Source organism: Saccostrea cucullata, unplaced genomic scaffold (genome assembly GCF_032062105.1).
Source record: "Saccostrea cucullata isolate Sc308-1 unplaced genomic scaffold, CSIRO_AGI_Scuc_v1 ctg39, whole genome shotgun sequence".
NCBI lineage: Eukaryota > Metazoa > Mollusca > Bivalvia > Ostreida > Ostreidae > Saccostrea > Saccostrea cuccullata.
The window spans coordinates 63,333-79,395 of NW_026937104.1; the positions used below are offsets into that span (position 1 = coordinate 63,333).

General features: G+C 33.9%; 1 protein-coding gene across 1 annotated transcript in view; it reads left to right on the forward strand.

The window, feature by feature from the left end:
* The window catches only part of LOC134247341 (uncharacterized), a 46,828-nt gene extending 44,518 nt beyond the window's left edge, over positions 1–2,310 (forward strand). The window contains exons 17-18 of the mRNA XM_062729715.1: positions 1,893–1,979; positions 2,133–2,310. Of these exons, the coding sequence (XP_062585699.1) occupies positions 1,893–1,979; positions 2,133–2,150 (105 nt within the window). The 3' untranslated portion in view covers positions 2,151–2,310. The remainder of the gene's footprint in view (positions 1–1,892; positions 1,980–2,132) is intronic.
* The last annotated feature ends 13,753 nt before the right edge of the window (positions 2,311–16,063 follow it).

Consider the following 16,063-nt stretch of genomic DNA (forward strand, 5'->3'; position numbering starts at 1 on the left):
ACCCCAACCGAACACTTAACTGAACTACTGAGTCAGAAATCCTTAAATTTATAAATATATTTATAAAAGAAGCTAACTCACAGAATTTGTGTCCCCCGCCTATGGTAAAAAGAAATGCATGCATGGATTGAAAGGGGGAGGGGGACATTTTAAGTAGGGCAGGCGGGTCTATAGGGAGTTATGGTATTAAATTTAATTGCAATTATTCAAATGCTCCATTTGATATCACCCGAAATGAAATTTAACTCTCTCTCTCACACACACACACACACACACAATGTATGAATTTACAACCTTGACCTTTAATTTTGACTCTAAAAATAAATAGGGGTCTTTCTTAGGCCATAGCGAGTTAATGTCATTGCAAGATCTCAAAGGTTCTAGAGATATCGCACAGAAATGAACGTGTTAAAACAGACAGAATATTTGAATTTGCTACTTTTTAACGTTTTACCTCATTGCAAAATCACTAGAAATCTTCCTTAGGAAGGGGGGGGGGTTAAAGAGATTGCTAAAATTTCATATATTATAGTTTTTGCCTTGTCAAAAGGCTTTTTGGGGAGGTGGGGGTCTTGAATTTCACAAATTTTAATCTTCTTCACCCATAAATGTTATTTTCCAAATTCAATGAAATTTGTTCAGTGATTTTACAGAAGTTTGGAATTTACATGTATTGGAAATAATCTGATGAAGAACACCAGATTTATAATGGCTCAGGCCATACATATACTCTTGAAAGATATTGGTTTCAAAATGTCTGCGATAGTTTTTAACATTTGTTCTCCCCCCCCCCCCCCCAAGAAAAACACATAATGTTAGTCTAACAAACAGTGACAATTTTAGTTCACCTGATTCAAAAGCTCAACTGAGCTTTTCTGATCACATTTTGTCAGTAGTTTGTCTGTCCGTCTGTCTGTAAACTTAACATTTTGACTTCTTCTCCAGATTCACTGGCACCAATATTGCCTCCTTGGTTGAAGGGGATTCAAGTTTGTTCAAATGAAGGGCCCCACCCTCTTTCAAGGATAGATAATTAAGAAATAGTAAAAGTTTGGTGCGGTGTTTGAAAAATCTTCTTCTCAAGAAACACCATATCGGGAAAGATGAAACTAATCTGGAAGCATCCTCAGGTATTGAAGATTCAAGTTTCTTCAAATCAGGAGCCCCGGTGGTAGTGTGGGTCCACAATAGACGATCAAAGTTTTACATAGGAATTAGGAAAAATCTTTTAAAATCTACTTCTCAAGAACAACAAAGCCTTGATTGGTCATATTTATGTGGAACCATCCATAGGTAGTGTAGATTCAAGTTTGTTTAAATCATGACCTCCGGGAGTAGGGTGGGGCCACACTGGACGATCAAAGTTTAACATAAGGAAAAATGTTTTTAAAAATATTCCTCTGAAAAAGAACAGAGCATAACTAATCATTTTTAAATGGAAGCATCCCCAGGTAGTGTAGATTTGAATTTGTTTAAATCACGACCCCAAGGGTTAGGGTGGGGCCACAATGGAAAGTCAAATAATTTTTACAAGGAAATATATAGGAAAAATCTTAAGTTTTTAAAATCTTCTTCTAAGGAACTTCTAAAGAACAACAAAGCCATGACTGGTCATATTTAAATGGAAGTATTCTCGGGTAGTGTACAGTATGTCAAAGGAATATTTAATCATTTTTAGTTAGTGTAGATTCAAAGTACTTCAAATCATAACCCCTCCTTTTTTAAAGATAGGTCGTGACCACATATGCATTTAAGCTTTTCACCTCTTTCCCCAGCCACAGTGCTCAGATGAGTGATGTGGCCCATGGGCCTCTTGTTAAAATAATCTTACAATGAATTATGAAGTCACTCTGGTTCATAGTATGGTCAATGACCCCCTTATTAACATATAGGATGAGAGCGAAACAAGACCCATTAACCCTGGAGTGGCGGGTCGGGGAAGAGGTCGAGGGAGGGGTCGCGGACGTGGAAGAGGACAGGTACGACTCTAATGTCAAACTACCCATTATTATCATGCCAATTCATCTCATACATGAAGGCAATTATCAAAAAAATAAACTACATTTTTTTTTATTATGATACTTATTACATGTATAATGATTTTTTTAAAAATACTTTTTCGCAAATTGAAGCAAAGGCCTGGTGAATGAAGTCATGTTTCCAGATTGGCCTAAGGTTGCAAGGAACTTTTTAAAAACTTGAAGTACCAAAAGGAAGTTCGCCATTGACTTGTATAATTACTTAAATGATGGGAATCACACAAAATACGAATACAAGTAAAATTCCAATCTCAAATGGAAGAAGCTTCAAAATGTACCATCTTTCAAATTTTATTTTTAGTTCAAAAATAGTGACTTACTTTGATTTTATGTTTAAATCAAATTGTGGATAATAAAATAAAAAAGATTTATACAATATAATTAGCTTCATGTTTGATTTTGTTAAAAATAGCTGTCAAATAAAAAATATATTGTCTCATTTCATGTAGAAATTTAAGCCAGATTTTTTAAATTATGGTAAATGACATAAGTTGTGATGATTTTTTTTACGGTAAACAACAACATTTGTGATAAATGATTTTTTTTTTCCTTTTTAGATAAGTCAAAAGCTCAAATGAGTTTTTTAAATCATCTATTGTTCATCAATCTGTCGATTCATTAAACCCCTGCTCCGAGGGAGAGGGGTTAAGTACTAAATTATGTAAATAGAACATTTTAATCAACAAGAATATTTCTTGGCATAATTAGATTGAAGTTTTTTCATCGTGTAACTTGAATCTTAAACAAAAATGTTTTACATTCCTTAAGAATTTAAGTCAATGAGTATAGAACGTATTGTGAACGCAGCCAGCACAGTGAGAACGCCGTGAACACGAGATGAAAACTCCTAACGCGCCGTGAAAACTCCGCGGAAGCGCAGTCAATCGCCGAGAGATCTCCGTGGGAACGCAGTATAACGCTGTGAGATCGCCGTAGGATCGCGTCCGTCGCCGTAGGGACGCCGTGACATCTTCATCTTATGAAAATTTTACAGAAATTTGTGCAGTTTTCCAGCGATTCCACGGCGATTTTAAAAATTTAACAACGCCGTAGTGACTCCGTGTGAACGCAGCTTGGTGTGACGGGCCTTAAACAGACAGGACAAAAACAATATACGCCTCGGATCTATCGATCCGGGTGCATAAAAAGTCCGCCGACAACCTTTAAGTCCGCGGATCATTAACTGGCAAGATTGGAAATATGCAGCTTATGTGATTTCTATCTGCTTTACAATCAAAACATTAAATGATTGACAATGAAATGGGCGAGTACACGGACAGCCGAGAAAACATATTGAATTGAAATTCTAGTTTGAAAGAAGGATATGGAGATAACGAACAGTATTCAATCTCAAAGTCTATTAAACAATATACAAAATAATAGGAGAGCAAACACGGACCTCCGAAACATCAGAGGTGGGATCAGGTGCCATGGAGGAGTGAGCATCCCCTGCCGACCGGTCACACCCGCCGTGTGCTCGTTGTCATGATCAGGAAATAACGGAAAAAATCCGTCGTCAATTCAGTGTATAAATAATGGACTAACGATCGGTATGAAAAACGTCAGTCAGCATTTGACTCAATGATAAATTGTATTTGCTGACAAGGTCATTGTATCGACCATAGAACTTATGAAATGATGACTTTAAACGAGACTGTTGATATTCTTGTTTCATCAACTTGCTTGTCAATAATTTACCTCGTTTAAGAAATTGTTCATACGTAGAGCATGCTCTTGCGTATCGAATCATCTGAGATAAATATACTCCGTATGCAGTTGATGAAGGTATATTGCTGCATAAGTAAGGGAAGTTGACGATAGAAAAGTTAAAGTCATCACGTTTATCATATAGCTTGGTTGTTAGATTACCATTAGTGTCTTTTTCAAGTAAAATATCCAAGTATGAAGCAAAAGTGTCGGACTCTGTGGTATCTTTTATTTCAAGCTCACCTGGATATATCGTATCGACGTAGGAATGGAAATTATCATTATTAATTTACAATACGTCGTCGATATATCTAACAGTTGGGTTGAAGGCAACAGCAAGTTTTTTCTTCTTTTCATGCATAAGATTTTGCATAAATTCTGCTTCATATGAATTTAAAGATAAGTCTGCTAATAACGGAGCGCAATTTGTACCCATTGGAATTCCAATGGAATGAATACCTGGTCTCCAAAATCCACATAGATATTGTCAATCAGAAACTCAAGCATCTTTTTGATGTCAACTTCAGAGTACTTATGTGTGCAATCAGAATCTGTTTTAACAAAATAATTTTGCAAATGACCAATAACGAGGTAAGTAAATCTACGAGTTCCATTTTTATTGAAGAAGCAGCTGTCAATGATATCAAAAAGCCTGGATTTTAATTTGTCATGGGGAATTGTTGTGTATAAAGTGGAAAAGTCGTAAGTTTTTAAGCTGTTGATTTTTGTAAAGTCTTGTGATTCAGTGACTTGAAATTCATTTTCTTGGAAATAAATAAGAAAGTTATCAAACATTTTTCATTGAAGACAAAGCTGAAAAGGCTCTTGTCATCATATAATATAATTATGTCTTCTATGACTTTTACCAGTGTCCTTTAAGATTATATTATAGGCTATAAAGTCAGGTCAATATAAATTTCAACCAACATGTATTTGGGAATTGAAATTGTATTTTGGGTCATATACATTCTACAGTTTTTACTCTGTTTCTGAAAACAGGCTCAAGTGGATTGAAAATGAATTTCAAACTTGATTTTCTATCCAATGTTTTCTCGGCTGTCCGCGACGAATTGAACCCGCCCATTTCATTGTCTGTCATTAAATGGTTTGAAATGACGTAAGCTGCATATTTACAATCTTGCCAGTTAATGATCCGCGATCTTAGTCACCGTGTATAGGGACACGTGGGGTTCCGGTTAAGTACCATGTGGGGTTTCAACTCCGAAGCGGTGATTTTTTTGCATTTTGAAAATATATTTGTAAAAATCCTTTGCTAAGGAATTCTACGGGACCAAAAAGAGGCAAATAGAAAAAAAATAGAAAAAGCCTTGAGTTGAAACCCCCTATGTTAACAAACCTTGAGACCCCGATAGGCAAAATAGAATTTGGCCACAAAAGTTTATATTTCTTACAGAAATAGAGGCTGTTTAACCCTTTCTCTACCGGCACATTTTAGGTGATTCTGGAGACTTTTTGATATGACATTATTAAATTATTTCCAACTTTTTTATTCAAGGAGAAAGCTAGGTATATTGCATACCATTTTGTAGGGAATGTCTTAGAGATGATATTTTATGACTATTCAGATACTCAACAACTGACCTTATTAGTAAAAATGGAGGTCAAAGGTCAATGAAGTGCAACATTTTATGGGATTTTTTTATACTTTTTAATCTTCAAATGCAAAAAATGTATATTTCATATTTACTTTGATGTATGTTGAAATAGGAAATTTTGAATATACTCACAAAAGAGCATGATACTGTACTACATGAAACATATAAACTTTTTTTTTCAATTCTGCATATAACTACTTAAAAGCGGTTGCTTAGCAACCCAGAATTTTTTGATTTTCGGGCAAGAATTTTCGTTTATTACTCATCCTAGACACATTTATGCATCCCAGCACATATAAAAGTTAGATGTGAGGTCATAGAATTACAAGGGATGAACAGCAGATAAATTGTCTTAAAGTTTGACCTCATTAGAACTATTTTTAGGAGGTCAAAGGTCAAATAAGTGCAAAAGTTTCATCAATTTTTTTCAACACTTTTCAATATTCTTGCCATAATTTTACACAATGGATGCTGAAATGGAAAATTCTGAATATACTCTCAAGAAGGGATCAGAGCTGCAATATCCATGCATCATATTAGTTCAAATATCTGTTTAATGACCTTTAATTGGCTGCTAAGCAACAACTTTTTAAAGTTTTTGGCTATATACATGTTTGTTATTTCACATTCTGGACACATTCTCGACACTTTTTGTATATTTCATGATATTTTATGCAAGATTTGGGCCATAAAGATGAAATAACATTTTTGCATTAAAAATTGACCTTGACTCTTGTTCTTAAGGGGGTCAAGGTCATATCAGTACAGAATTCTGCTTTAAATTGTAAGTAAAAATAAATTTTGAAATGCTTCAATCATGGATAAAACATTTAATATTTGACATGATAAAAATGGCAAACAACAGAATTTGCAAGAAAAGAATTCTGGTCTGCTTTTTACAAACCCCTAGCAAAACATGTATACAATCTTTTTGTTAAACAAAAAAATCCATTCTCTTGATGCCATTAAAAATAATCTTTATTTTCATGGATTTAATCTAACAAGAAAAAATAAACTAATTGATTTCATTACAAGATTTTTCTGGTATAACAGAGCTTAAGGGGTACAATAAAGACTTGACATGTTATCTTGGAGGTAAATAATAATAATACATAGCATTGGCAATATTTAATGCAAAACTGTTTAGTCAATATGTTGAAAATGTGACGTTTATATTCAAATATTTACATTTCCAATGTCTTTGTCCGAGATAAAATTACCAATTGTAAATGTAATTTATTTCCTCATGAATGTCTTGGCGCAGTTCCAAAAAAAAAAAACCACGTGCAGGGCGGGACAACACCTAGAGAGAAGCAGGCTTGGAGCCCGTGGATTGGCGGAATCAAAGCATGTAAATATAAGGAATAACTGTCAGATTTTTCGAATTCATGATGATCAATGGATTGGCTTGTGTGATAATTTTATGCATAAACGCCTTCGGCGTTTATGCAAATTATCACACAAGCCAATCCATTGATCACTTCATGAATTCGAAAAATAAGACAGTTATTCCTTAAATATACAAATCCAGAAATATTGCAAGATGAATTCCAAGTCAGACTGAAATCTTCAACACAATGTTGAAGAGCACTTTTACTTTGTGTCCACCATTCTTTGATCAACTGTCATTTCTTGGTAAGACTGGAGGAAATTCTTTGACTTGTCCAAGACATTATTATTTGCTGTCAAGTACAAGTAATCAGCTTCTATCCTGTAAAAGATTTATATATTTTGAAACAGATACATGTCATTGTGTATATGAATTTACATTTATAAATAAAATTAAGAATGCTAAAATTACTACATTTATTTGATTTTCCTTTTAAAGTTAATATTGTATTTATTATGTGATTCAAGTAGTTAAATGATATAGCTAAGTCAATGTATCAGGACTGATAATTCAACAACCTTGTAGTAAACCATCATGGTAAAATTACTGAACTAAAACAAATAGCATATATGGCAATCTGACTAAAGCCTCTGTTTAAGCTATAGAAACATATAAAAAAATCTGGCAGTGGATGGAAGATCTAATTTTAATTAGATTAATTAGATTGCTACGAAAGCCATGAAGGGACACATCAATTTTCAAAAAAGTAAAAAATGAGATCTTGAATTAGACAATCCAATCCCATGGATTACTAAATCATTCCCTCGATTTATAATTCGAGATCTCGAATTACACAATCCGATCTTAGGGATTACTTATTCGCCCCCTTGATTCATAATTTGAGATCTCGAATTACATACTAGTAATTCGTTTTCACAGATTAATAATTCGAGATCTCGATTTGTTACAATGTCAGTCTTATGATTTTGGCAATCTGTGCTCTTGAATTTCATTACATATATGTACAGATACATCCAACCATTATAATCAATTTGTGCATTCTATTTATTTTGTTTCAGCAACCGGTCATTTCCAACCTCTTTCATAACTAATTCAACATATATTTATTTATTATGATTACACAGGACCCATATTCACTTTTACTATTTAGGACTTTCAATTATTCTAATATACACTTAACACAAAAACCTCTAAGATTTTTTGTTGTACAAATATCAGTGCTAGCATATGGATTTGAAAATGTTCATGTATTTTTCTCATTTTGGACCGTAATATGTAATAAAAGGTACGGTAGGGTGTAAAATATTACAATATTATATTCTTTAAACATGTACGGGGTATTACCATATACGATATGTACAGATAAATAATTTTTAGTTAATGAAATCATGGGAAGGGTTTATATTCCGAGGGAATGTATCATTTAAACTAAGAGTAATTTGAGGGAACAAATTGATAATCTGTGAGAATGAATTGGCAATTTGCTATGAAAGACTGTCAATCCGAGAGAACGGAGTGTATAAATCGAGAACTCGGTTTACTTTTATAATTTTTTTAAAATTCTATGTCCCTTCATGGCTTTCATAGATTGCATACCTGCATGCTGCCAGGGTTGTAAAAAGAATGGAGACAATAGACTGCAATGTTACTTCAGGGCAAAATTCCTGGGGCAAGGCTGTTCATGAGCATGGGAGTGTTGATAAACCATCCAGTGAGTTTGACCACCCATGTATATGATGTACGATAATTGGAAAGTGTCTGAAAAATTTAGAAAATGGAAATTTTAACCACATACTTTATGCAGATTGGAAATACAACAGCAGTCTATAAAAACAGCTTGTTCCATATCTCGGCATTCATTCAAATAGATATTACTTGTTTAAATAATGTGTTTGTATGAATAATCAAGCATCATAAGTATTATGTGTTTCAAACACTTATTCTTCGAAATAATTAAATCAAATGTTTTAATAAACTTGTATGAATGCAATATCATGAGAATGACACAAATGAAATAAGACTTTATTTTTTGAAATTTAGAAATACAGAAATTTTCAATACCAAAACAAAAATTTACCTGTTAATTGTCCTTACATATTATTGGCCTTCGTAGTTCATGGTGGGCTTAGCAAGTGGGTATTCACAGATGAAAGTAGATCTATTGTTGCATATGGTGCCAGCACCCTAAAAATTCAATGTGAAACTGGTACATGTACACACTGGTACACACATATTAAAAACAACTATCCTTTACTATGGCAACTTTGATTTTACTTTGAACTTTCGAGTGATTGTCAATAGCATCAAAGTTTAAAAGCAACACAAAATTGGCTGAACAATACGAAATATGCACACTGAAATATGAAGATCTATTTATAGTACGTGTACATTTAGTTTTCCTTTGAACGTGAACTAATTGCGTTTTAAACTTAAACTATTCAGTCAATATACACGTATTCTCACCTGCTAATACCAAAGGCATGTCCGTATTATTTTATTCATTGATGTGATGATCTTCGTCGTGAAATAATCATGAAAATTGACGTTCAGATTTCGGATCACCATCATGTTGTTTGTTTACTGCCATATCGGAAACACGTGGTTATTTCAATTCGTATCAACTCATAAAGTGATGAGTCGTATTTATTTATAAATGCGAGTTTTTGTATTGTTAAATTTCGTGCCAATATAGATCTAATTAAATTGCAAATTAAGTGTACAGTATAACAAGATACAACGATATTAAAATCTGATTTTTTTTTAAGTAAAGATCGATCGCGACGTTTAGGCTACAATTTTTCTCAACATTGTATATCACAAGTTTAGCTTTTAAAAAAAGCTTAGAGAGTCAGCCAGTGGATTTTTCTTCTCTGTGATAATGTTTTAAAGAATCATAGAGAACTGAAAAAATGCCTTCAACAATTTTTTAATCAGTAGCAGAGTTGGGCACTAAAATTAAAACATCGTCTTAATATTTTTTCTACTTTTTTTAGTTTATTAGCTATCGTCATTTGACTTACTAGTAACTAGCTGAATTTTGGCTTAAAATTTTTTCATAAAAAGTAGAATTGAAATAAAGCAAACATTACTTAGACCTACAAATTCATTTATCAGGCCTCTTATAATATAATAAACCTATTAATTCATAAATATGATTGCCACAACCTAGATTATCAGGTCGTAGCAGGGGCGTAGTATCAGGGGGGGCCAGGGGGGGCCAGGCCCCCCCACTTTTTCTCCCAACATTACCTTTACTATAGAAAATGTTTACTGAAAGGAAGGTTGGCCCCCCCCCCACATTTCAGCAAAGGGTAGTGTTATAGGAAAATTAACCCCAAAAAGTTTGAATTGAAAGATAGTTGGTCTTGAAAAAAGTTAGCCACTACCCCCCCCCCCCCCCCCCCCCCCCCCCCACTAAATAGGATTTTCGACTTCAGGGAACTTTAAATTTTTGGTTTTTTTTTTTTTTTTTTTTTTTTTGCTTGTCAACTTTTTCAGGTAAGTAAAAAAAATTTTTCTCAGGTTGGCCCCCCCACTTCCAAAAACGATGCTACGCGCCTGCGTAGAATATGAAAAACAAGCCAATTTACGGATAAAAAAAAGCATGCGCAGATCAGGGGGGGGGGGGGGTCCAGGGCGGGGCCATAGGGAATTATGGTTTATGACATTTAATTGCAAAAACTCAAAACCTTCTTGAGATATTGACTAGAAATGAAATGAAAGTTTTACACAGAGTCACACAGAAGTATGACTTTATGACACTGACGTTTGAACTCCAAATACACAGGGGTATTCCTTCATGTTCCTTACGCCATATATATGGCCATAGGGAGTTGTGGTATAAAATTTCATTGCAAAAGCTCAATGGCTTATAGAGATATCGCGCGAAAACAAGTGTTTAAGAGACAGAATTTCTGAATTTAATACCTTGACCTTTGACCTCAAAATCAAGAGGGTCTTCCAAAGGCCATATAAGGTGTAAACAGTTGTGTAAAATTTCACTACAATAGCTCAAAGACTTCACGCAATATTGCGGGGAAGTGAAAGTGTTACAGACAGACAGAACTATAGATGGACGGACAGACAGACTGAAATTGATATTCTCTAATTTCAGCGGGAGGCAACAAACGAGCAAGCTTAGCCAGTTGTGTTTTCTTTCCGAAGTATCTGTTGTATGACTTAACAAGTCTGTCTACTATTTAGCATCGGGATCGAAATGATTTGTAGTGAAAACGAAAGTAAAAGCAGTAAAAACTGAAAAGCTAAAAATATGTAATAAACCAATATTTGAACTGTAGATTTAAATACATAAGTAAAAATACTTTCAATATATTTTAATATGTTTTACGGTGTAACCGTTGGGGCGAGCGCAGTTTATTTACTATCATAAACCTACACATGTACTTTCTATCATTCAAGAAAAAGAAAGCAAAAAGAATAAAACAAAACAATAAAAAGAAATCATTTCCCAAGCATCGGGATCGAGATTCCAAACTTCTCGGAAGAAATCGGAAATACCCGAACCGTTGAAGTGACGAAAGTATGACGTCAGATAAAAAGTTCTGTTGACTTAGGATGCAAACGCTAGTTTTATGGAAAAGAGATTGCATTAAATCGTTCTTTTGGCCGATGATATATACACGACCGTCGTGCGCATAGTAAAGAAAGTCTATTTACACGACCGTCGTGCGAATAGCTAATGCAAATTGCTGAGATATATACACGACCGTCGTGCACATAGGTTAGAAAAAAATCTATTTACACGACCGTCGTGCAAATTGCAATCGCATATGCCAGAGATTTGCACACGACGATAATATTGTATACACGAATCCGGGATGTCTCGCACCGATTCTGTTTCGCACCGAGATGGTTCGCACCAGGACGATTCGCACCAATTTCAGCGCGCAACATATCACGTTATATTTTAAATATATCACATTTTGTTTTTTTAAAATTTATTTATTAACTTTAAGATAAAATGTTGTATGTTATATCATATGCCTGCTCAAATTCATGACTTAATAATATTGTCTTTTATTAATTGTCGTGTACTCATTATTTGAATTTCTAATTCAATAATTAGTAAACGACAATATGCACTTCCAAAAATAACGGATCGTAAGGTGTTCGTTTGCTCAACCTGTGTGTTCAACATCTCAATGATACTCCACAGTCCACAGTCATTTCTTTTCACATCCCTTTCTTTTTACGGTACAGCTTTGAAATTCATGGATATGTTATAATTGATTATTTTACATACATGTATAAAATATATGGACGCACCAGCACAAGGATGGTATTCAATGTTCAAGTGTGCCAAAGAATGCAACCGAATCGTACTACCTGTTTCATAAATATGTAAATAAAGCAGTTTATGAGCCATAAAAAAGAAACAAATTTTTATTTTAAAAAAAATAATGAAGATTAATAGAAACCCAAAAAATAAAGGAAAGAGGGGTGATCACTTGGCCATCCATTGTAAAAGAGAAGTGCGGATCACCAAGTGTATAGACAATAACTTTCACACTTGCTCGCGATGATAGGAGGGAGGATGGGGAGGTGGGGATAACAGTTACGTTACTACCAGGGTTATATCCTCGGACCTCCTACATACTTCTTTCGGTCCTTGACCCACAGAGTGCATACACTCGCACATATATGCTGACGGTATTCTCGATCTGCAGCGATGATCAAATTGATGAATAAAAAAAATAAATGTAAACAGTGAATCAAAGAGCCATAGCTATCTTACAGACGACTCAAGAATTAAAAGGGAAATGTATGGAATCCGGATAGGCCATGCATTTCACTATCGCATCATCGCACCTTTTGGCATTATAGGACTTGATCATGTGACTAACTTCCTTTCATACCCAGGTATAACAATGAAACTCTTGAAATGACATCTTACATATTTCTTAAAAGTAGTAAAGAAATCATAGAAAAAAAATACACAACTTAAAAAATCTTCAAATAATAGAAACACGCACGCTAACTCTCGATTCCCGCCTACATTTTGGAACCAATTAATTCAATATGAATAGCAATTTGGCCATAAAATCTTTGTTTAATACAAAGAACAGTTCAATGGTAATTGATAAATCGTCCTAATACCAGCGCATAACAGTAAATTATCCATAATTCAAGCTCTTGAAAAAAGGGGGATAGACGATATTTTCCATTGAAATCGGAGTTTCAAGCATCACCGTATTTTGAAATAGTCTTGGATATGATTAAATGTTCCTTATATCTTTTCTAATGTTTTAGGCAAATGAATAAAACATAAATATTTCAATAAAATATAATGTTTCAGTTGTATATTGCTTTGAAATTGGTGGAAAATAAGCATTTTTAATCGTTTTTTGTCAATAAACATATGTTCCCCCGTGACACACAAAAAGCTTTGGTATGAATTTGTGAAATAACAGTCCATATAACCTATAAAAAGGAATTTTTTGTGTCAAGGGGGGAGGGGAGATGTTTTAAAAATATTTTCGTTTTCCGTTAATTTCAATAGTAAAAAAACACAAGTTTTACCAAAATTTTAGAGTTATCTCTTTTTGTTTTCCCAAATAAGTAATGTTTTATGAAAATCCATATAATTATCTATAAAAAATATAAAAAAAATTCATCGAATATGTTAACTTTTGAAAATTGACTTGGAGGTAGGCGGGAGAACAATACTATCGTTCGCAGTTCTTTGAAATTTCACGAGTATAACAGTATAAAACTAAGGTTTTATGACAAGTTTTTGGTTTACCGTTATAAAAGTGTGTATTAAGAATTCAGTACTAGAGTAGGTGAAAATGCTTATCAAATGCGCCCTGGCTCGTGTTAATTGTTGGGATAAGGGTTGAGGTGGAAAGGGTAAACCCAGGCCTACCAAAATAGTAAGTCAATATTTTATTAAAATGACTTGTTTATATATATATACAAATACATGGGTAGTTCTAAAAGAAACAGATTTACATTACAACGATCTGTCCATTGGACCTAAATGTCATTTTATTGTATAAATTAACATCATGAAAGAAAGTTTTTGCGATGTTTTCTTACCAAAAGGCTTTTGGGGCTTTAATTACTGCGTGCCGAACTTAACTGGGTACGAAAAAACGAACGCCATAATAAGAAATATAATGGTCGTGCGAACAGCTGATAAATATTATATATAAACACGACGGTCGTGCAAATAGACACTGAAAAATTATATACACGACGGTCGTGCAAATAGTCACTGAAAAATTATGTACACGACGGTCGTGCGAATAGCCGTTGAAAAAGTAAGTGCACGACGGTCGTGCATATAGACACTGCCCGTTCTTTTCAAGTAAGTTGTTGCTATGTTTTAGCCACCATGTTGCTATGTTTTCCGAGTTTCACGGAAGCAACCGACATAACTTCGTCAAAATTCGTAAGTTTCCGGTGACGTCATTTGTATCATTTCCGAAGGGCAAGGTGAAGGCCGGTGTTGTGGCATGGGGGTATTCTTTTGAATAAGGTAAGGCAAAATCATTTCGTTAAGATTTCGGTAAGAAACAATGTTCCTTTAATTTTTTTACTATTTTTGATTTATTCGCGCAAAGGACATTGGGTAGTGCAGGAATTCTGGGAATGTTGCACAGAAAAATTTGGCTGACGTATGTACAGATTTCAATCCGAATTTCCTCTGTTCATACACGTTAGTCTATTGAGCTCGCTTCGCGAGCGTCGCTTCGCGACGCTCGCTGCGCTCGCTATAAAAGAGCTTCAATTTACGCGTCAAACACTAAATTCATCCAACAGTAGCAACTGTATGCTTCGCTGCGTAGAACACATGATCATGTGCGAACCAGTTAAATTACTGCGAACCAGTTAACTTTTGAAACCTTCTATACAAAAATAAGCATCGGGAAATTCCTTTTTTGAGTTAAATTTACAGATTACTTTGGTGTTTAATAGGGATTTGTTGGTTTACAATCTATATTGATTTTACTGAAATAAAATTAGCAGGCGTGATTTACTGCAGAACCACTCCCAGAATTCCAGGTCACGCAAGCGCATTGGAACTTCTTCGTACCATATCATAAGGACCCGGACCACAATTAGCTTACATATAGACTTATATAGTAAAAACATGTGTTTTATTTTCTTTGTAACTTTTTTAAAAATCTTCATTTCCAAAATATCTTTGACCACATGATAGAGCAATGTGTCAGATAAATATTCACATCCAGAAATAGGGGGGTTGAATGTGGAATTCTCTGGTTATTAATAAACTTCTGACGTTATGACCTCAGGATAGCTCTCGCTTGGCAAAAAAAGTGTAAACAAACCAAATGAATGCTTTTTTCAATTCATATTTCTAGGCATAATTTTTGCTTGAAATGCACCTTGCTGCATATCATTGTAAACTTTAGACACTCTACTTTTATTTTATACCCAAAAAGTATCTAAAACATGTGAGCTATTTTTATTTTTATCATTGAAAGGGAGGCATATGAATTTCCTACATGTGCTACGTTTTAGCCATTTGACCTTCACCCTTTAATTGTGGCCCGGATCCAACTAGTCAGCCCGCGGGCTGACTAACTACATGAAATTTACATCATTACATGTGGATGAATAAATTAACATTTCATTTTACACAAAAGGCAGAACGATAGTAAATATTTGTTTTTTGAAATCTATTTTTTTTGTATTGTGCATTTATTTTAGTAAAAAATATCTATTTAAATGGTCAAAAAAGTCTTATAAAAGAATTTGTTGTTTCGAATAAGACGCAACAATGTCAACCTTGGCGTTACAGGTAAATATTGACCGATTTTTCCATAAAAACTATGCCAAGGTCACAAATTCAAATTATCGTAATTAAGAAAATACTGGGCGTAAGAAGGGCTGTAAGGGCTTGTTGGAAAGGAAATTTTCTCTACTTTTACCAGCTTTATTTTGTTTTCCCTATTTCAACACATAAATAAACGTAAAACTGAGCTTTGTTTAAACATTACTAATAAAATCGAGAAAAAACACATAAGTGCAAGAAAATTCTTGTTTTAAAAATATACTTTAAAGTAATAACAATAATTTTTACATATTTTAAAAGCAGAGAAAATATGCTTTAAGAATATACCATACTTTCTTTATAAAGTTAATCAGGAAAAAAATGTCAATCGTTCGGAAAATCGGCAATTGCTTTGGAAAATTACGCCATTTTCAAACAGTCACGTTTGTCTTTACAACGTAAAACCGATTAAATACCGGCAATCAAGACATAATCTTTTTAAATATTTTAAAAGTAGAGAAAATTTCCAAGAAGATGATACATAGTTTATATACCTTCATGCTACCATAAAATAGATACGGAGATCTTA